Consider the following 23,304-nt stretch of genomic DNA (forward strand, 5'->3'; position numbering starts at 1 on the left):
TCTATGAAAGGACAGGCCCTTCTTTATTCCTGGCTACTTCAATCCCCAAGAAGTATCTAAGAGGACCAAGGTCTTTGGTAAAAAAATGTTTCTGTAAATAGTTCCTTGTTTCTGCAATCTCATGATCAGTGTCACTAGTTAATATAATGTTATCTTCATAAACTACCATTACTACAATACTTTTTGCACTCCTTTTTATGAACATCAAGTGGTCCGAGGGAGGCCTCTGAAAACCGAATTCTGAAATCGTTTCACATAGTTTACAACCAGGCCTGTGGGCTTTGCTTCAAGCCATAGATTGCCTTTTTCAACCTGTACACCTTTTTACACTCCCCTGTCCTCATATGCAGGTGGTTGTTGCTTGTAAACTGTTTCAAACAGATCACCATATGAAAATGGATTGGAAATTTCTTTATAATCACCCACTGGGTCTGATTTCTTGCCCTCTTACTTACTCTTGCTGTCAGTCTTTGATAGCTAGAATATAAAGAGAACGTTACCCACCAAAAGAAATCAGCCTGCAATGTAGAATAGAATGATGCCCTGATCTTCCCCTGATCACAGGATAAACGTCTAACAAAGTCTGATCTCAAGCATGAAGACCAAAATCATCAACTTATGCAGCCACAAGAATAATATATATTGCAGACTCAAATTTCCTAATAACTGGCAGAAAATCCCAAATCTGGTGGATATCAATAACAAGGAGAGCAGTGCATAGAACAACGAATTAAACTCTGCATCAAATCTGAACAAGTAGCTCCAACTGACGTGTGTGTGTGTGTGTGTGTGTATATAGCAACACCACAAAACTTCATGTCTTTAATGACAAAGACAGATCTAACCAACAATAACATTTACTTAATAAATCTGTATATATTTCCACACAGCTCCCACAACAAACCTAAAAAGCAACTTCAACAGAAACGTGAAACAAGCTAACCTGTATGAGGTCAACTTTGTACTAAGTGGCTCGACTCAGCTCTCCTAGCATTCATCCAGCACGAATATAATGAACCATGCAAGCTGGAGTACTTTTTTTCAGCAACATCAACTTCAACTAGCCCTCGATCTAGGTTTTTTTTTCTTTTTTTGGATTCAGGAAACCCTAGATTGTGCTCAGCGAACACGATCCAAATGTGCTTCCAATATATTAAAGAACTTGAAAAACAAGAATTAAGAGGGAAAGGAGAAGAAAAAGGAGAAATAGAAGAGAATAACAGTTTAGGCATCAGCAGCTCCCAAAAGTTTCGCTTTGATACCATGTTGAGTAAGACAATAGAAAAGAAGAGAAAGAAGACGAGAAAGAGAAAGAAAGTGTATCATCTCTCTACCCTAATCTATCATCTCACTACCCTAATCCCATCTTAAAGAGGGATTAGGGGTGGCAACATAATTACATGATTGGACCTGAAATGAAAATAATAAAGATGACCTCTATCAATGCTAATTTACTAAAAACCTCCCATATATGACCTATTTTCTCTACAAAAATAATTTTGGCGTATCCAATATCTGCACATTGCACCCATATGGATCTATTTTCATGTAATGTGTATTTGAGAACAAATTATATTCAAACTCTTACATATCCAGCCCTTGTGCTTAATTATCGTATTTCCTTTTGTTACAGGTTGAAGTTGTGATAAGCTTGCTTCCACCCAGTTTTCATTTTGTTGTAGCAAATGCATGCATTGAGGTACTTCTTTAACTTTTCCCTCATGAACTATGTCACATGGGTGCTTCTAAATGGCTGCCGCACCCTTCTCGCACCCATGTTGATGCTGGTGCTTCTCCAACGCGGCACATCCGATTCAGTCAAACTGAATTGGGCCAAAACTGACCATTTTAAATCTTAGTTGTTAAGATGTGGACTAGTCCATGCCTAGGCGTCACCTAGGCATGAGTCCACACCCGTCACCTAAGTTCATCATTTAGGCGACGACGTGTTAGATTGGCACCTAGGCTGGTGCCTAGGTTCGCCTAGGCTGGACTAGGCGCTAGCACACCTACTCTATGGGAAGGTGAAAAGTCACCTTCCCTTCATATTAAGTCCTGTAAATTTATTATACACTGTTATACCATATATACTTATATTATATGCAGTTATATAATATAATTTATGTTCTTTAAGTACAGTTTGCTGTATGTTAATTACATATTCTATGTTAACTCATCAATGGAAGTTCCAGCCATACGTTGAGTACATATTCTATAAAACCATGAATTTTTGTATATATATTATGAGCTCTAAAACATATTTTGTGGAATGTATGCCTGATTTCTTACCCATGTTAAAACCTAGGTTTATGGTAAACAGACCACCAGTTCTCTTGTCTAGTGCATGACTAGTAATCAAAGAAATACGTGGAGACCTCACTTCAACATATTCTGATGTTAGAGCTGCAAAGAAACAATATGAACTATGTAGATGATAGTCCACACATGAAGCATAAAACATTTCCTAAATTACTATGTTATAAAAATCCCCTTTGATGCATATACTTATCGATTCATGGTCACCAAATATTCAATGCCTAAGTCACAAAGTAAAAAATTTGTTAAATATCGGTAAATTCCTCTTCGTTTACATACTAAATGCAATTCTTGACTATGGCAACTAATTTTAGCTAGATATGACTTGATTACAAAAGAGCTCTCAAAGAACTGAAGTGTTAGTGACAGAATAAAAGTCTGCTAGATATTGGACGCCTTTTAGGTCAGACGTGCCTAGGCGCCTAGGCAGCACCTAGCACCTTGACAACTAAGTTTTAAAATGGGCACATAACTAAAATATCTCTAATGCATAAAGTTTATATGTAATATAGATAAGTAAGGCTGATACACAGTTAAATAGCTATGTAACTGTTAAAGATACAAAAAGGGGTTTTCTGAAATATTAGGAAGTTAGGGAGGATCTCTTTAAATGTTTTGTTATTTTTAGTGGACTTCTCTTGTAATTTTCCCTAACCCTAATTTCTTAATAGAGATTAGGGTCACGTAATGAACATCCACTCTTTTGCCGCCTCTCTCTCTCTCTCTCTCTTGTAACATGGTATCAGAGCAGGTGTGGGAGTCGACAGCAGGGTGCGCTTTCCGGTGACCTTCTCCGGCAACCATCTTCTCTGGCGACAATCTTTCCGGCGAACAGCCAAGTGAGTTCCTTTTTTTTCGTCCTCTCTCTTGTCACCGCTACTCCTTATTCCCTCTTATCACCCAATAAGGAGACAGTGAGGGAATAGGGGTTGGGCGTGCCGTGTGAAGGAGGACCTGATCACGCCTATGTGGAAGGCGTGATCAGATCCTCATATTGGTCGTATGAAGCAGACTATTGTGGATGCAGCGTGACGTGTGACGCTGTGGTTTGTGATGATCGTAAATACAATTTCGGTAAAGTCAAGCTGCGTGAGGTGTTGTGGATGCTTTGTGGAGTCTATATGCTGCTTATAAATTCAGTTTTTTGAATATGATCAGAATTTTTCTATAGATCGTGGATACAAATTCAGTAAAGTAAGGCTGTGTGAGGACTGTTGCTGATCCTTAGTACAAGTTTTTGTTTGATTTCGTGGATTTCTTTGACACGTGGACAGGAAGTTTTATGAGAACTAGCTGCTGTTATAAGTGGCAGCAGTCTTCAGTCATTGGGAGCAGCAGTCTTTAGTCGTTGGGAGTTCATTCTTGTTTTTGTCATCGGCTGAACCAGATCTGAAGTGACAGTAATTTCCTAGCCCTCTTTCTTTAAACATTTGCGTCAATCTGGTCTTCTTTATTTACTATGGCTGAAAACAGTAAATCTGAAGGGTCTACTGACTACAAGATGGCTGGGAATTCATTCTCTTATGGAACCACGATGAAACTTAATGGCTCGAATTATGAAATATGGTCTAGGGTATTCATAATGTGGGTGGCTGGTCATAGGAAGAAATATATTCTTGAGGAGGATGAACCTATTGAGAAAAAATGAATATATGCTGCGTGGGATGAAGATAATTATATTGTTATGTCTTGGATTATGAATAGTATGGAGTCTCATATAGCCCCAGCTATTGCATATTATACCAAGGCCAAGGATATGTGGTCTTTCTTGAGAAAGACATACTCGCATGCCACTAATGTAATCAAGATCCTACAACTAGAAGAGGAGTTATGCAACATTCGACAAGGGGATCATGACCTATCTCAATATTTTGCTACTTTGACTGCTGCATATGAACGGTTAAAGGCTCTTCGTCCACCTTGCCAGCATTGTTATGCATCACACGTTGAGACTGGTATGGTGGCGAAGTTTTTATCTGGCCTATCTTCAGAATACTCTGTGGCAAAGTCTCAAATTTTAACAGGCAGTAAACTTCCAGATTTAGCAGACACGTATAATAGGCTGAGTCGTTTTGCAGCCACTCTTTCTCAGACTACGCATGACACACCAGTCTCTGCATTTGTGATATCAGGAGGACGGGGCCCTAGTTCTTTTGGAGGCACTAGGGGACGTGGTACAGGCTGTGGTGCTGGACGTGGCAGATTTCAGTGCTCTTATTGTGGCAAAATTGGTCATCTAGAGGATCGTTGTTGGGACAAACATCCTCACCTCAGGTCTAATGTTTCCTCTGGACGTGGTGGAGGTAGAATCACCACAAGCAGAGGTCCTTCTTCATCCCAAGCAACTCATTCAAAGGCAACAATATCTATGGTTGAGTCTTCTACTGATCCTTCTATATCTATGTCATATTCTCTTAACCTAAGTAAGGATGAATATGATCGTGTTCTCGCTCAGAGGTCTGCCTCTACATCTACCAATGCTGCTGTTGTAGATTCAGCATTCTCTGTTGGTGCTCCTACTGCTGATCCAGGTATGACATGGATGATAGACTCGGGCGCTTCTAGACATTGTTGTAATCAACCAGAAAATTTTTCATCATTTGTCAGATTTTCTACACCACAGTATGTTAAGCTGGCTGATGTTAAGTTGTCCATGTTTTGGGTAGCGGTGATATTTACCTTCCACATTTAGGCACTATTACACATGTGCTATATGCACCTCAGTTTCCTGTTAATTTGATATCTGTGAAGCAGCTAGCTATCGACTTACAATGTAAAGTCATTTTTGAATCTGACTCTTGTTCTTTTCAGGACTTACCAACTGGGAAGATGATTGGTGGCAGCCATGAGCATGAGGGCCTTTATTTTTTGTCAATCCCAGTTGATGTTGCTGCATCTTCAGTCCCTTCCAAGCCTTCTCCCTTCCAATGGCATCTCAAACTGGGTCATCCTTCCGTACCAAAACTTCGTCGCATGTTTCCAGACATTCCTGCATCAGAGTCCTTCTTATGTGATGCCTGCCAGTTGGGCAAGCATACACGGAGCAGCTTTCCTTCGAGTCAGAGTCCGTCGAGTCAGAGTCCTTTTGATCTCATTCATGTGGATGTATGGGGTCCTAGTCGGGTTCCTTTTCGATCATGTTTTCGATATTATCTTGTTCTAGTTGATGATTTTACTAGAGTCAGTTGGGTTTTCTTGTTAAGGGAAAGATCTGAAGTCATATGTATTCTTCAAAAATTTATCAAGGAAATAAAAACTCAGTTTGGACTCATTGTCAAAAATATTCGCACTGATAATGCTCTTGAATTCAAGTCTTCCATTCTACTTCAGTTTTATGCCGACCATGGAATTCGACCTCAATATACTTGTCCACATACGTCCCAACAGAATGGTGTAGCCGAACGCAAACATCGGCAACTCCTAAACGTAGCTCGTACCCTCATGTTACATTCTCACATGCCTGCCTATTTTTGGGGTGATGCTATCCTTACTGCGTGTTACCTCATTAATAGATTACCCTTTTCCTCCATTCAAGACCGAATTCCAATTCAAATTCTATATCCAGGGCGTTCATTATTTCATTTACCTCCCAAAGTTTTTGGATGCACTTGCTTTGCACATATCCTAGGCCCGAACAAAAGCAAACTTGCTGCCCAAGCCATCAAATGTATCTTTATTGGCTATTCAGCCAATCAAAAGGGATACAAATGCTTTGATCCCTTGACCAAGAAAGACATTATCAGTGCAGATGTTACCTTCTTTGAGTCTCGTCCTTATTTCCCTCCGTCAAGTCCCTCTTCATCTGAGATGCATGCACCTATACCTCTTCCTATTCCACCAGTGTCACTTGAGTCATTTCCATCATCTCAACCTAGGTCACATGAACGTTTTCTTGAGCCTCCGTTGGTTTACACTCGTCGTCTAGGTCCCTCTCTCAACCGTCCACCAGCATCGTCTCAAGAGGTAAGCTCTACTGATAAGACTGACTCAGATTTAAGTGATGACTATTCTGCAGCAGATCTCCCTATTGCTGTTCGCAAGGGCAAGCGATAGTATACCTTACATCCTATATCTAATTCTGTCTCTACTGCTCATCTGAGTACACACTTAGTACAGTTTGATCAAGCTCTATCTAGTCATGTTATCCCGTCCTCGCACCATCCTGTTAGATCCACGTTGGCGACAAGCTATGCAGGAGGAAATGGATGCTCTTCTTTCTCGGGAGACTTGGGATTTGGTAGACCCCCCAACACGCTGTGATGTGGTTGGCTCACGATGGGTATTCACCATCAAGTATCATTCTGATGGGTCAGTTGAAAGGTTCAAGGCCCGTCTTGTCGCAAAAGGGTATACTCAGACTTATGGTGTTGACTTCGACCTTTTCGCCTGTGGCCCGGTTGGGCACTATTCGCTTGATTATCTCTCTTGCTGTCCAACGAGAGTGGCCCCTTTTTCAATTGGATGTAAAAAATGGCTTTCTGTATGGAGACCTTTCTGAAATCATTTATATGCAGCAATCACCTAGTTTTGAGCGACAAGGGGAGTGTTCCAAGGTATGCAAGTTAAAAAAGACTATTTATGGACTCAAACAGAGTCCCCGTGCATGGTTCCAAAAACTTACTGAAGTGTTATCTAAGTGTGAATTTCGCCGATCCCAGCTTGATCACTCATTGTTTATCAAGCGAGGCTCAGCAGGACTTGTGATATTGATTGTATACGTGGATGATATTGTTCTTACAGGGGAAAATGATCAAGAGATAGCTCAAACAAAGGAGTTTTTACAGCAACACTTTGTTACGAAAGACCTTGGACAACTTCGTTATTTTCTTGGTATTGAGGTGGCTCGTAGTAATAAAGGAGTTGTAGTGTCTCAAAGAAAATATGTTCTTGATCTTCTACAGGAAACGAGACTATTGGGGGCTAAACCTGCCACACTTCCCATGAATCCTCGCATTCATATACATGATGATGACTCAGAGCCGTTTGACTCTAGATCTTACAGATCTCTGATAGGGAAACTGTTATATTTGACTATCACTCGTCCCGACATTAGCTTTGCTGTGAATAAGTTGAGCCAATTCATGGAAAAACCCCGAAAAGTTCACTGGAATGCAGATCTAATGATTGTAAGATACTTGAAATCAGCCCCGGGAAAGGGGCTATGGTTCAAGAAAGGAGAATGTGTTGACATCGAGGCGTATAGTGATGCTGATTATGCTGGATTTGTAGATGACAGGAAGTCTACTACTGGTTTTTGTGTCTTTGTGGGCGGTAATCTTATTTCCTAGAGGAGCAAGAAGCAGAATGTTGTGGCTCGTTCTAGTGCTGAGTCGGAATATAGGGCTATGGCTCAAACTACGGCTGAAATGTCGTGGGTTAGATCACTACTTGTAGAGTTGGGTGTCTCAGTGAATCTCCCAATGAAGATGTATTGTGACAACAAGGCAGCTACATATATCGCTAACAATCCTGTCTTCCATGAGAGGACTAAACACATTGAAGTGGATTGCCACTATATTCGGGACTTAGTTCAAGAAGGAATTGTTAGCACTATTCATGTCTCCTCAGAAGATCAGGCAGCAGATATTCTCACTAAAGCTCTTCCCATAGGCGATTTCCTGAGATGTTGTAACAAGCTGAGCATGATTGATATATATACTCCAGCTTGAGGGGGAGTGTTAAAGATACAAAAAGGGGTTTTCTGAAATATTAGGAAGTTAGGGAGGATCTCTTTAAATGTTTTGTTATTTTTAGTGGACTTCTCTTGTAATTTTCCCTAACCCTAATCTCTTAATAGAGATTAGGGTCACGTAATGAACATCCACTCTTTTGCCGCCTCTCTCTCTCTCTCTTGTAACAGTAACAAATGATTTATATATGTAGAAACAAAATGAAGAGAAGAACACGATGTAACGTGGAAAGACCCTCAACAAGAGGAAAAAACCCACGGGTGAGGGAGGACTGGCGCCCACTAGCAGCCAGACACTCTCTCTCTCTAAGAATTTCATTTATATTCTTAAAGGAGCTATAACAAGGGTATAAATAGAACCCAACATCGTTACAAAGCGGACCGGGTCTAGACCTAGACCCAAAACAACTAAACCCGTCAACACTCCCCCTCAAGTTAGGCATACATATCAAACATGCCAAACTTAGATACATTTCTCTCAAGTGAAGTTGAAGACAAGGCTTTGGTCAGAACATCAGTTGTCTGGTCTTCATATTTCATGTAAGGAAGAACAAGATCTTTAGCATCAATTCTCTCTCGAATGAAATGACGGTCAATCTCAACATGCTTTGTTCTGTCATGTAACACAAAGTTGTTGGCCAAGTTGGTTACTGACTTGTTATCGCAGTACATCTTCATTGGTCCTTCAATCTTTATACCAATATCGGTCAACAATACTTTCAGCCACAAAAGCTCAGAAACTCCCATAGCAACTACTTTGTATTATGTTTCAACACTGGAACGAGAGCAAATGTCTTGTCTCTTACTCCTCCACACTACGAGATTCCCTCCCAAATAGATATAGTAGCCTGAGGTGGACCTCCTGGTGTCAATACAACCTGCTCAGTTTGCATCTGAATAACCTTCAATCCCAAGAGTGTCTTACTTAACATACATGAGACCCTTGTCAGGAATCCTCTTCAAGTAGCACAAGATCCTGTCGACAATCTTCAAGTGAGCATCCGTGGGAGCTTGCATGAATTGTCTCATCACATTCACAAGAAAGGTAATATCAGGTTTAGTGAGAGTAAGATAAATCAACTTCCCAACAAGACGTTAATATCTTCCTTTGGCCTCTTCACAAAGAGGCTCCTCAGTTCTAAGACTCAGCTTGTGTGCAGCATCAAGAGGAGTAGAAGTAGGTCTACACCCTAGTTTTCCGGTCTCCTTTAACAAATCTAGAGTGTACTTCCATTGATTTAGCACAAGGCTAGTACCAGACCTAGCAATTTCAATGCCAATGAAATATTTTAACTTACGAAGGTCCTTGAAATCGAACGCGATCGCCAACAATTTCTTTAACATAGTTATTTTATCTTCATCATCACCTGTGACAATCATATCATCAACATATACCAACAACAGAGTAACTTTTTACTCATTCATCTTCACAAAGAGTGTATGATCTCCATTCCCTTGGTGATATCCATATTGTCTCATTACAAGTTTAAGTCGTTCAAACCATGCTCGAGGGGACTGCTTAAGCCTATACAGAGCTTTCCTTAGCTTGCAACATTTTCCAGGTTTCTCATATCCTAGAGGCATACACATATACATTTCCTCTTCAATGTCTCCATTGAAAAAAACATTCTTGACATCAAGTTGGTACATCTTCCACTCCTATATATATATATATATATATATATATGTAGTCCTAAATTTTTTCAAAAATTGCCGCATGCGCGTCCATATCCGCACCTGCACCTGCACCCATATGACATAACTTATGAGTTTATACACTAGGTATATCATTACCATGCATAAGATTATATATTAAAGGGACAAGCTGAAGGAAGGAGAAATGGAGAACCAAATGAGTTTGGAGTGAGGAGGCTTCATTATACAAAATAGATAAATAGCATGTCTAACAGTCTAAGGGTGTAGCCATCTCTCTTTTTTCTTTACTTCTTCCTGAAAACTGTCTATTGGCTCTATTCAGTAACTCATCTATATGTGTGATTGCTTGATTTCTAAATTCATCCTTGTCACTTCAAAGTCTTTGTTGTCTATTCAATTTCACACTGTAGCAATGATAAATTTTTAGTTTATATATAGTTCATGAGCATCTAATTATTATTTTCATAGTTGGGCTTGATGGTCATTAGGTAATCTTTTATAAAGTAACCACAAGAAATGTCCTAAAATACAATAATTTTCAAATTTTTTAATCCTATTTGAATGCCCTTATTATAAAAAATGCAATGTAGTTCTTTGAGATTTTTCACATTTCAAAACATTAAATGAACAGTTTAGATACTTAAATAAGGTATGCATTCTTGGGATCTGTACTCCAGATAAGTTGTACCATTGTCACTGATATCACTGATATTTATCAGAATGTTGCCACAATAATTACCAAAAAAGTAAAACAGAAGAAAAGCATAATATTTCCAAAATGAATTGCTTATTGATCATACTATAACATTACAATATTTTCCCTTTTTTGAGAAAGAAAACAAACCAGTTTTTCCTTTTCCTTTCATGTTTGAGAATTTTAAATGACATTTTGAATCCTTAGCCATAGTTTCATGAATTTTCTATTAATTTTATATTAGTCATTTCTTTTGAAGTTCCAAAATTTTTCCAAGAATGATAAATATCCATTCAAAACAGCTCCTATTGATAATCGAAGGACGATCTTTGTACGGTAGTATCTGCTTATCTGTCTATCTGAGGTCAGCTTTTGAAACATGTGGCAAGGTCTTTTGATGATCCAAAAATCAAACTTTGTTGATTCAAGTAATCATTTATTTTTGGTGAAAAAAGTACAAAAGAAATGGAGTTGTTTTGGTAGATTTCTGTTCTTGCTGAACATGTCAACATCATTGGATTGGATTAAGAAAATTTGGAACGTGGAAATACAACATAAATTCATGCACAATTGATTGTGGCAATTTGTTATGTATGTCTGTATTTTTTTTTTTGCTTTTATGTTCATGCCTACTGCATTCTCAAAATACATGCACACACATATGTATACATGTTTTTATTTATGTTACAATTTATATATGTGAGGATCTTATGCCACGCATCCTAGACTTTGGTTCTGCCATGCTATTATAATTTTCTGGTGTGATGTGGCGGTGCAATACCACAAAGAAACCAAATTATACGTAAAGCACCACAGGATCTTGATTTTGTAAAGCTGGAGAAAGAGAGCCATCCAGTATAAATTCGTAGGCAATCTGGTGGAGATAATAACTAATCTCTTTGTTTGCTCTCTGAAGCTGAAAAAGCACCTTGTGACTGCAAGCTACGTCAGTGATTCCATCTCACAGTTAGATGGTGCAGCTAAAAGTGCAGGCATCACTATTCTATGTGAGATGGGTCTGGATCCTGGAATAGGTATGGATGCAAGGGGCCTGATTTATATATGCCTTAACATTTCCTTGTGCCAAAAAAATTGATGAGTTTTATTCCTTTCCATTCTTTGGTTGATATGTGGGTCTCTTTCTCCATGAACATACTTATTAGAAGGTAAAGTTTATCAGCGATTCAGTATGGAAAGTTAGCCGGAAAATTTACTTCAATCTTGATTTTAGGAGTCTTGCGTTCTTGCATGTGTTGCAAATAAATAAGAAAGTTCATTTACATAAATGAAATCTGATAGAAGATGTTCATAGATTGCATTTTTCTATAAATTTTGTAATATTTAATAATCTCTAATTGCTTAATGTTGCCCTTTATTTGACAGTGGAATGTGTTGAAGTTGAGGTAGGTTTTAGAATATTAAAGAACTTGACAGTTCTTTAATTATTTTCACAAAACTTTTTGTTTACATTGTAATTTTGTTTTTACCCTAATTCTCCCTTAAGTAAGGGTTAGGGTACGTGATGAATGATAAGTTGGACGTGTTTTCTTCTCTCTCCTTCTCTCACGACAACATGGTATCAGAGCCAGCGGCGTGATTACTTCAGGCTGCCGGCGACTGGCAGATTTCCGGCGATCTCCTCTCCGGTGACTGTCAGGTTTCTAACCCCCAAACTCTCTCTTCCTCTCTCTTCGGTTGATGGGCAGAGACTGAATCTCCCTCTCTCGTTCTTCCTCCTCTCGTTCTTCCCCTTCTCTCGTCTCTCCATCTCCTTTATCATCTCCTTCTTCTTCTTCCTTCTATTGCTCGTTGGAGGGTGGAATCTGATCACGCCTATGTTGAACGCGTGATCAGATCCACTAGTGGAACATGGTGTGGTTGCTGGGATCCTGTCGCTGCTGCTGATCAGAAATTGCTTGTTGCTGTTTCTGGTTGTGGATAGCTGTTGCTGATCGGGGAGATGGTTTATTGATGTTGCTAATTGTGGAATAGCAAGATGTGGACTTGCTGTTTGAGAGTTGAGGTTGGGAACAGAAAAAGCAGCGGCAGTCTTCGTCTCATCTAGACATTAAAATCTGTGACTGGATTTTCCTGCCTGCACGTTCATCTTTTTTCAGCAGTCTATATTAAGTGTGCAGAGATTTTATATTAAGTGTGCAAAGATTCTTTTCTTTGATCTTCACTATGGAGCAGAGGGATAGTATTGTTGATACACAAGGAGAATATAAAGTCTCTGGGAATCTTCTTTCATTTGGGTCTACCGTGAAGTTAGATGGCTCAAATTATGAAATCTGGTGTCGCGTATTTATGATGTCTGTTAAGGGGCATAGAAAGAAACATGTTATTGAGGAGGAAGAACCCCTAACTAAGACCGGAAAATATTCTACATGGGAGGAAGATAGCAATATTGTGATGTCATGGATTATGAATAGTGTGCAGGCACACATCACTCCTACAATTACTTATTATACCTCTGCCAAGCATATGTGGGAATTTCTGAAGCAAACTTATTCCCATGATAAGAATATGAGCAAAGTCTTGCAGGTTGAAGAAGAACTTCTTAAACTCCAACAAGGTGACTCAGATCTGGCCCAATACTTTGCGTCAGTCAAATCAGCCTATGAGAGGCTCAAAGCCCTACGTCCCCCGTTTCAATCATGCTACAAAACCCACTTTGAGCAGCACATGGTGGCGAAATTTTTAGCTGGGTTATCTCCTGATTTTGCAGTGGCCAAAGCCCAAATGTTGACTGGGGCTGAAATTCCAGACCTTGCTGAGGCCTATAATAGGCTAAGTTCGTCTGGCGGTGACTCTATCTCCATCTTCAACTGATGCACCTTCTTCAGCATTAGCTGTCCCAGGAGGTCGTGGGCAGTCCTTAGCCATCTCAGGAAGCCGAGGACAGACCTTCAATAGAGTGAGAGGAGGTCGTAGTTCAGGAGGTGGACGTGGTAGATTTCAATGCACGTTCTGTGGAAGACTTGGTCATCTAGAAGATAGATGCTGGAATAAACATGGTCGCCCTATGATCCGAGGCTCCGAGTCATCACAGATCAAGAACTTGTCTCATATCCCAAAAGCTTCACATGTTGAAGATGACCATACAGAATCAAATGTAGAAAATGTCACTGTTAGTATGAGTAAATCAGAGTATAAACAATTTTTGGCTCAGAAAGCTTCATCTTCCTCCTTGGCGTCTACAGTTGTGGGTGATTATGCTCTTTCCACCACTATGCAGAACCGAGATCCAGGTATGTCATGGATTATTGATTTTGGAGCCTCCAAGCACTTTTGCAGTAGACCAAACTTATTCACCGTGCTTCACCATTTTCCTCAACCTAGACAGGTGAAGCTTGCAGATGGGAGATTCTCTCATATTATCGGTTGGGGCAGTGTGAAAATTTCTGATTGTTTAACTATGAATAACGTGTTGTTTGCTCCTGATTTTCCCACTCATCTTCTCTCAGTTAAAGGGCTAACTCATGGTTTGAACTGTAGAGTCATTTTTTATCCTGGTTCGTGTTAGTTTCAGGACTTACGGACTGGAAGGATGATTGGTGAAGGCCATGAACGAGGGGGAGTCTATTTCCTGTCTGCGGCCATGGACATAGCTGCTACATCAGTTCCATCCAAACCTACCAGTCCCTAGTGGCATCTCAGACTTGGGCATCCATCAGTGTCAAAACTTCGTTGCTTGTTTCCTCAGCTTTCCATGTCAGAGTCACTTCAATGTGAAGCTTGTCAACTTGGAAAACACACTAGGAGTAGTTTTCCTTCGAGTCTAAGTCCTTCGAGTCATAGTATGTTTGATTTTCTTCATGTCGATGTGTGGGGGCCTAGCCGTACTGCTAGCCGGTCTAAATTTTGGTATTATTTGGTCGTTGTTGATGATTTCTCTCGTGCTAGTTGGGTTTTCCTTTTGAAGGAACGTTCTGCAGCTATATGTATCCTTCAAAATCTTATTATTGAAATTGTTAACATATCGTGTATAGGGAACTGGGTCTGGATATAGACCCGGTCCCATGGGCACGGGTACCGAGAGTGGCTCGGTACCCTAGGCGGGTCTCTCTCTTATTTAATCCCACTTATGGTGTAATTGTCGATTAAGTGGAATAACATTTTCTCTCTCCTAGGGTTGCGGTTGTGCCCCTAGGTTAAAGCTTCTCCGTGGTTTTTCACCTCTTTGAGGTTTTCCACGTATATTGTGTATTTCTTCTCTTTCTCTCCATCTTGGTGTGTGTTTCTACATGGTATCAGAGCCAATGCGTGAGAGATCGTTGGTGTGCTAGTCGTGTTTCCGCCGTTTTTCCGCCGCTGCTGTTTCCGCCGTTTTTCCGCAGCTGCTGCGCCGCCGCCGTCCAGTGCTGCCGCCATCCAGTGAGCGTTTTTTCCACCGCTGCTGCGCCGCCACCGCCCTCCAGCGTCGTCGCCCTCTTCAACGTCGCCGCCGTCCAGCGCCGCCGCCGTCCAGCGCCGCCGCCGTCCAGCGCTGCCGTCGTCTAGCGTCGCTGCCTCTTGTTTGTCGTCTCTGGTGCTGGGTATTCCTTCTCCTTGGTGATTGTGATGGCCGATGAGATGTCCTTCAAGATCGATGATGCCCTAGACTCGGGCAGCAATACCAAGAGCGAGATCTTGCCTGTTCAAGTCACCTCCATCCGGCTGAACAAGGATAACTATCTCTCTTGGTCTGCTGCCCTAGAAATTGGGATAACCAGTCGTGGTCGCCTGTCCTACATTACTGGGGAGAAGCCTGCACCTTCTAAAACCGATCCGCGATGGGCTACTTGGGCATTGGAAGATAGTCAGGTTAAAGTATGGATTATTAGTTCTGTTTCCGCAGATATTCAACCTCAGCACTGGATCTAGAGCAAACTTCCTGCCTTTTACTTCTCCATACAACGAGGTTACCCCCCAGAAAGATGCAGTACCCTGTGGTAGACCTCCTAGTATCAGTACATCATGCCCAATCTGCGTCAGAGTATCCTTCAATATTAAGTTGGTCTTGCTGAGTATAGAGTAATCCTTTTCCTGGGTCATTCTTTAGGTACCCCAACACTCTTTCTGCACTCTTCCAGTGACAATCAGTAGGAGCATGCATAAACTGACTCAACACATTTACAGCATAAGTAATATCAGGGCGAGTAAGAGTAAGATAGATGAGCTTACCAACCAGCCTCTGATACCGCCCTTTTCCTTCCTCATCTAGGATGTTGCTAGTTTTGATGCTTATCTTTGTACCGGACTCCATTGGAGTTAGAAAGGGCCTACATCCAAGTTTGCCTGTCTCCTTTAGAAGATCCAGAGTGTATTTCCTTTGGCTCATAACCAGCCCTGTATCTGACCGAGCAATCTCTATCCCCAAAAAGTACTTTAGTTTACCCAAATCTTTAAGATCAAATTCAGCAGCTAACCTTTTCTTCATCTTCCTTTTCTCTTCTTCATCGTCACCTGTGACTATCATATCATCAACATACACAAGATTAAAGGGTTTACTCTTTACTGGCAATCAGTCAATGTTGATGGTAAGGTTACCCTTTTGTTAGTCTATGTTGATGATATGATTGTCACAGGCGATAATGAAGATGAGATAACAAGATTAAAGGGTTTACTCTTTACTGGCTGTCGAATTTGATCTCAAGGACCTTGGCAAACTAAGATATTTTTTGGGTCATGTACGAACCTTGTGCTGAATGAAATAAAGTATACCTTGGATTTACTGAATGAGACAGAAAAACTAGGGTGTAGACCTGCTTCTACTCTTCTGGATGTTGGACACAAGCTCAATATTAGGGATGGAGAACCTCTTTGTGAAGAGGCCAAGGGGAGGTATTAACGTCTAGTTGGAAAGTTGATCTATCTTACTCTCACTAGACCAGATATCACCTTTGCTGTAAATGTGATGAGTCAGTTCATGCATGCTCCTACGGATGCTCACTTGAAGGTTGTCGACAGAATCTTATGCTACTTGAAGAGGAATCCAGGCAAGGGACTTCTATATATGAAACAAGGGCCTATTGAGATCGAAGGGCATTCCGATGCAGACTAGGTAGACTGTGTTGATACTAGAAGATCTACTTCAGGGTACTGTGTTTACTTAGGGGAAAATCTTGTTGTTCGGAGGAGCAAGAGACAAGAAGTTTGTTCCTGCGGCTGAATATAGAGTTGTTGCTACGGGAATGTCTAAATTACTGTGGCTGAAGGTATTGTTGACTGATATTTGAATAAGAACTGAAGGACCAATGAAGATGTACTGTGATAATAAGTCTGCGATCAACTTAGCCAACAACCCGGTACTACATGACAGAACTAAGCATGTTGAGATTGATCGTCACTTCATTCGTGAGAGGATTGATGCCAAAGAATTGATTTTATCCTACATGAAGTCTGAAGGCCAAACTGTTGATGTTCTGACTAAAACTCTTCCTTGTACTCTGTTTGAGAAAAATGTATCCAAGTTGGGCATGTTTGATATGTATGTCCAACTTGAGGGGGAGTGTTGACATGTTTTGGTAAATGGGTCCGGGTCTGGACCCGGTCCAGTGTGCGTTCCTAATTAAGCTCTACTTATGTCATTGTTAACCCTAATTTTCAGTGTGAATGAAAATCTAAGAAAGAGAGTGTCTGGTTGCTAGTGGGTACCAGTCCTCCTCACCCGTGGTTTTTTCCCTCTAGTTGAGGGGTTTTCCACGTTACATCCGTGTTTGTTCTTTGTTCTTCTCGTTTTACTGTTTCAACAAAAACCATATTGACTTGTCAATGTTGCATGAATCTCTAAAAATTCGACCTCTCTTCCTGGCTACTGTGATGGGAAAATAATTAATATCATGTTTTTTGTTGCAACCAGACTTGTATTATAGATGACACAGCAGTCTAGATGGGTTCTAATATTCATTAACAAGCTTTTTTGCTTCTAGATCATATGATGGCAATGAAGATGATTGATGAAGCACACGCTACAGGAGGCAAAATAAGTTCATTTGTTTCATATTGTGGTGGTCTTCCTTCTCCTGCAGCAGCAAACAACCCATTAGCATATAAATTCAGGTGCATGATTGCAAGTTGCAACTCCTTTGCTCCTTGACTCAAGTCTGCTTGAACAGTCTTTTCTAGAATGCTAGTTATAAACCATCTCCTAGATATACTTTACTTTGTTGTGTGAAACCGAAATAAAACAAGATTTCTGTTTTTATTGTGATATGACTTGATATCCAGTCATTTTACTCTTGTTCGTTTGTTGGATGGTGTGGTTGTTTTTTCGTTCCTCTTAATAAACCCCTATTTTGAGGGGATCTAAAACTTGCTTTTTTTATTGTCAATGGTCTTCCTAAATTTCAAAATTGTTGGCACCATCTTTGGTTCTTCAGAGTCTGGTTTTTAGATATGGATATGATCCGTAGATCCTTGTACCTTTTCATCACTTTTGTAATTTGTACTACTTATGCAAAGTTTCTTCTCGGTCCATTTTATGAAAGGGAATGGGTCTTTTATAAGTCAAGGAAATTGCAACCCATTTTTGATATTTATGGATTCAACATGATGGTCATCATTTGTTTCTTTTCCATGCATGCATGCAATTATAGCGGCTTCCTTATTGAACATGGTGATCCTACCTATGGATTATGGTTTCTATAGAATAGTTTGTCCATCTTGAGGCTTTCAGTGACTTATAGCGACAAGTTAGATTATCAAGGTCCTTCCTTCTTTGGAAAAAATCAAACTTTTACCTGTCAACCCAAGAATAAGTCTGTATGTTTACATACAAAAATGTCTGGAATTCGAGGCAAAAATGAATGGCTTGGATGTGGATACCCATCAACAGGATTATAATGCGTGTTTAATTTTTTCCCTCTTTATTGCTTAAGCTCATTATTGCTTTCTTATTTACCTTCTCCTGGACATGTGATTCCTTAAATTGAAACTATCATTTTATAAATTTACAGTTGGAATCCTGCTGGTGCCATCAAGGCAGGATGCAACCCAGCCATTTTTAAGCGGCAAGGAGAAACTGTTAGTGTAAAAGGTGAGTTACCTATCCTCTATATGGTGTTAAGGGTGTACCTGTAATCATATTGAGAATATTAACACACTTCTACAGAATGTTAAACATAACATTGTGGAACTGTTGCCTGTTCTGTTGTTGAAGATGAAATTTGAGTCCTAGTAAGATCGTAGAAATCATCGAGTAATGGTATCCACACGAGAACAAATATTGGAGAAAAGGTATAATAATCTTAAGGTCGTTCATGGTATAAGTGCAATCTGCAAAAGTTTGTTCAATTAATACTTGTTGCGGCAGAAAATAATGGCAAAGAAAGAAAGGATAGAGAGTGAGGAAATAAAAGTTCGACATGTCTATTGACCCTAGTCCCTGATTAAATAGGAATTATTAAAAAAAATAGGTAGCAGAATATATTTTTCAGGTTTCCTAAAACAGCCTTAAAATACATATCATGTTTCTTTCAACAATAGTCTCACACTGATGTGCATAAACGACAGTGAGAAGAGCATAATAAGTTGTATTACTTTTAATATTTAATGTGCCCCAAAAGCATAAACGAATAGGACATACAATACAAAATTCATGGTCGAAGAAGGTTAAAGTGTTTTTGACTACCTGCCCTGGTGGGCTGTTATCTGCCGGTCCAAGAAGCAAAAAAGGGGGCAGGGCAGGGGGGGTGGGTGGGGTGGTGGTAAGGCACAGGGAAGGGGGACAGGAAATGAAAAAAGTGAACATGGGCTGTTCGACTTTCTCCTCGTCTTCTGTGATATATATATATATATATATATATATATATATATATATATATAAATGTATATATATTGTTGACGTGTTTTATTACGGGTCTGGGTCTGGACCCGGTCCACTGTGTGTTCCTGTTAAGGCTCTACTTATGTCATTGTAAACCCTAATTTTCTGTGTGAATGAAATATTGAAGAGAGAGAGTGTCTGGCTGCTAGTGGGCACCAGTCCTCCTCACTCGTGGTTTTGTCCCTCTAGTTGAGGGGTTTTCTACGTTAAATCTGTGCTTGGCGACTGTTCTATTCCTTTTCTGTTTCAACACACATATATATATATATATATATATATATATATATATATAGGAAAGCAGGTAGGTAACAGACATTTGGTGGGAATTATTTACATTGTGGATTTAAACCAGACTAAATGGTGGAAATTAAGCTGCAAACCTGAGTTGTTTTTTAAGAGTCCGAAATACCCTTCAAAGAGGTTTCATTAATGAAACTCATTTGCTTCCGTCTCTCTCTCCTCCCCCCATTTGAAGGGTATTGTGGGCTCTAACTTTTGTATTTGCAACTTAATATCAACCATTTGATCTCCTTGAAATCGACAACCTAGATGATAATTGGTAGGTTTAGTTTATGAGGGGTCTATGAGCTCCCAGTTTTCCCATATATATATATATATATATATATATAGTTTTTTCCCTGCCAGGTTTTTTTTAAAATGCTCCTCACCCATGTGACATAGGCTATATATTATGTGGCTTTTTTGTTAAATGTGGATACTTGCCTTAGACTTGTCCTGATGTGCTTCACTATTGCCTATGTACACTTGAGGCTCCCATGTCACTATTTCCAAACTGATGGGTGATTTTCAGTCAGAAATCTAAAGAACATGTTTGCAATTGTAAGAATCTTCACAAAGTACTCGTCTCTCCGTATGCAAAACAGATATGTTGAGAAGAGAGGATGAAAGAAGACGATGGAGGAAAGGGAGCAGCCGGCTTAACACAGCCCTGCGTTCCTTAATCTTTAATTAAAGAATAACCCTAATAGGTTACAACAGATTTGTACATAAAAAGATAAAATATTACAAGAGAGCCACCGCCTAGTAACTTTAGGCGTGTGGATATAAGGAGAATGGATCGGGCCTGAACAGACCCGATCCCCATACGCTAACAGCTCCGCTCAAGTTGTGCATGAGATTTGATCATGCACAACTTGTTCTTCAAATCTCAAAAATGCTGCCCTGTGAGACCTTTGGTAAGAAGATCAGCTATCTGTTCATTGGTGGATATATAAGTAGGCAAGATCTCGGCTTCTTCAACCTTCTGACGAATGAAATGTTGATCAATCTCTATATGTTTGGTGCGATTATGCAAAATGGGATTGAAAGCAATTTTTATCGCACTTTGATTGTCACATAGTAATGATGACCGAACAATAGGAAGATTGAGCTCCCCAAGTAAATGACGTAACCATGACGCTTCAGCCGTCCCTGCAGCCATTGCTCTATATTCTGCCTCAGTGCTAGATCGTGCAACAGCACACTGCTTTTTACTGCTCCAACAAATGAGATTAGAATCAAGAAAGAGACAGAAACCTGAAACTGATCGTCGGTCATCGGGATCGCCTGCCCAGTCGGCATCAGTATATGTATATATGCTATGTCCAAGAGAAACATTGGAACATTTGGTGTAGACTAGTCCATCTCCAAGAGTAGCTTTGAGATATCGTAGGATCCGCTTAGCAGCATCCATATGTCCTTCAGTGGGTGCATGCATGAACTGAGAAATCTGATTTACAGCATATACTATGTCTGGGCGAGTAAAAGTAAGGTATTGTAACATACCAACAATGCTGCGATAGAATGTGGGATTGGAATATGCAGCAGTTCCATCAGATGCAGTCAATTTAGTATTCAAAACACTGGGGGTAGTGATGGGTTTGCAATTAGTCATACATGCCCTATCCAAAACAGCAAGGGTATACTTGTGCTGTGTAAGAGTCAAACTATCATTTGTCCTGTCAAGTTCAACACCCAAAAAATATCGTAATTCTCCCAGATCCTTCATCTTGAATTCTTGCTTCAACATACCTTTAACATAAGATATATGTGAAGAAGAATTCCCAGTTATAACAATATCATCAACATAGATAAGTAACAAGGTGGTAGCTTCTCCAGTGCGATAGATAAACAAAGAGTGATCGAGAGAGCTTCGGAGAAAACCAATTTGTTGTATGTGATGAGAAAAACGATCAAACCATGACCTAGAAGCTTGCTTCAACCCATATAGAGACTTGTGTAATTTGCAAACCCATTTTTGAGAATCATGAGTAGTGTAGCCGGGAGGTTGCTCCATGTATACCTCTTCCTTAAGAATTCCATGAAGAAAAGCATTTTTGACATCTAATTGATAGAGAGGCCATCCATACGAGACTGCAAGAGAAATAATGACACGGATTGTTCTCATCTTGATGACTGGACTGAATGTTTCATCATAATCTTCCCCATATTGCTGAGTGAAACCGCGCGCCACAAGTCGTGCTTTATACCGATCAATGCTACCATCTGGTTTATATTTCAGTTTATAAACCCATTTGGATCCCACAACATTCTTAACATTCTTATCAGCTGGACGAGGGACAATCTGCCAAGTCTGACATTCATGCAAGGTTGCCATTTCCTCATTCATAGCTTCAACCCAACATTTTTCCTTACTTGCATTGTGATAAGATGTTGGTTCCACCTTTTTGCTGACTTCTGTCATAAACAGCTGAAAATCCAAAGAAAAACTGTTATAGCTCACCCATCTATCAATAGGATGTCGCACGCGTTGTGATTGGCATGGAACTGCAGTAGGAACTGATCGCCTAGAATATACCAGGCCTGAGAACCGATTATGCATAGGTGGCTCACTGGGCTGAGAAGATGAATGCATGCTGTCCAAGGAAGTAGTGCTGCTCAAGGAACTACTTACAGATGTCTCGGGCTCATTAACAACTTGCTCATTGTGCTCAGTCAACATTGCTGCCCCTTGTCTTAAGATTTCAGCATGAAGCCAAGTATCATAAACTTCATTTTTGTCCTTGAGTGTCACAGAAGTAGCCTTGGGATCCTGTAACCTGTTCTCATCAAATACAACATGCCGTGAAATATGTACACGCCCAGTTTTAGGATTGTAACACCTATAACCCTTGTAATTTTCTGCATACCCTATAAATCTACATAAAACAGCACGATCTTGAAATTTGTTTCGCAAGGAAACATCAACATGCACATAGCACACACATCCAAAAACACGCAACTCCTCATAACGTGGCTGCTCTTGGTGTAAAAGAAAAAATGGTGATTTTCCATCAAGCAAAGTCAATGGCAATCGATTTATAACATGTACAGCCGTATGGAAAGCCTTGGTCCACAATGTCATAGGTAAGTCTGTTTCATGCATCATGCTAAGTGCACTTTCAACAATGTGCCTGTGTTTCCTTTCAGCAATTTCGTTTTGCTGAGGTGTATGCGGACATGAAATTTGTCTAGTGATCCCATTATCTAGTAAGTACTCAGTAAATTCATTAGAAATAAATTCACCACCACCATCACATTGAAAATGCACAATATTACTGGAATATTTATTTTGAACTAAGGCATGAAATTGAGTGAATAGGCGAAAAACTTCTGATTTGTGTTTCATGAAATGGATCCAAGTATATCGGGAATATGAATCAACAAAAATGACATAGTATCTACTCCCAGAAGAAGAAGGAACTGGAGCAGGCCCCCAAACATCAGAATATATGGTGTCAAAAACCTTTGGAGCTCTTTTATTTATTAATTGAAAAAGAAGGGCATGGCTCTTACAGATATGACAACTCGAGCACATGCTGGACTCACTGACATAACTCAGACTGGACTTATCTAAGAGCCCATCTGCAACAAGACTTCGAACAAAAGATTGACTACAATGAGCTAACCGGCCATGCCAAATGGATGGTTTATTATACTCAGTGACATTGACTTCACTATGACTTGGAAAACATGAATCAGAAGGGTGAGATTTTGACATCTGTGGAGCTCCTTTAAGGACATACATATCTCCTTTGCGAGTGCCCTCAGCGAATGTCTTCTTGGTTCGAGCATCCTTGACATAAACAGAAGAGGGTGTGAATTCAACAGAGGATTGAGTATCATCAATAAGCTTGGACA

At 40.0% G+C, this 23,304-nt stretch overlaps 2 protein-coding genes across 8 annotated transcripts in view; both read left to right on the forward strand.

Annotated features, from left to right (window-relative positions):
* The window catches only part of LOC116257349 (alpha-aminoadipic semialdehyde synthase), an 85,875-nt gene that overhangs the window by 54,871 nt on the left and 7,700 nt on the right, over positions 1–23,304 (forward strand). For 6 of the 7 annotated variants that reach the window (XM_031633990.2, XM_031633986.2, XM_050078707.1 and 3 more), the window contains 4 exons: positions 1,634–1,699; positions 11,272–11,389; positions 17,270–17,399; positions 18,296–18,375. In XM_031633990.2, the coding sequence (XP_031489850.1) occupies positions 1,634–1,699; positions 11,272–11,389; positions 17,270–17,399; positions 18,296–18,375 (394 nt within the window). The remainder of the gene's footprint in view (positions 1–1,633; positions 1,700–11,271; positions 11,390–17,269; positions 17,400–18,295; positions 18,376–23,304) is intronic. The other variant, XM_050078708.1, reaches the window with a different exon arrangement.
* LOC126410216 (uncharacterized) lies at positions 4,001–5,234 on the forward strand. The gene is made up of 2 exons (XM_050078710.1): positions 4,001–4,847; positions 5,128–5,234. The coding sequence occupies exons 1-2, from the start codon at positions 4,001–4,003 to the stop codon at positions 5,163–5,165; spliced, it is 885 nt and encodes a 294-aa protein (XP_049934667.1). The 3' UTR covers positions 5,166–5,234.

Source organism: Nymphaea colorata, chromosome 7, assembly GCF_008831285.2.
Source record: "Nymphaea colorata isolate Beijing-Zhang1983 chromosome 7, ASM883128v2, whole genome shotgun sequence".
Classification (NCBI taxonomy): Eukaryota; Viridiplantae; Streptophyta; class Magnoliopsida; order Nymphaeales; family Nymphaeaceae; genus Nymphaea; species Nymphaea colorata.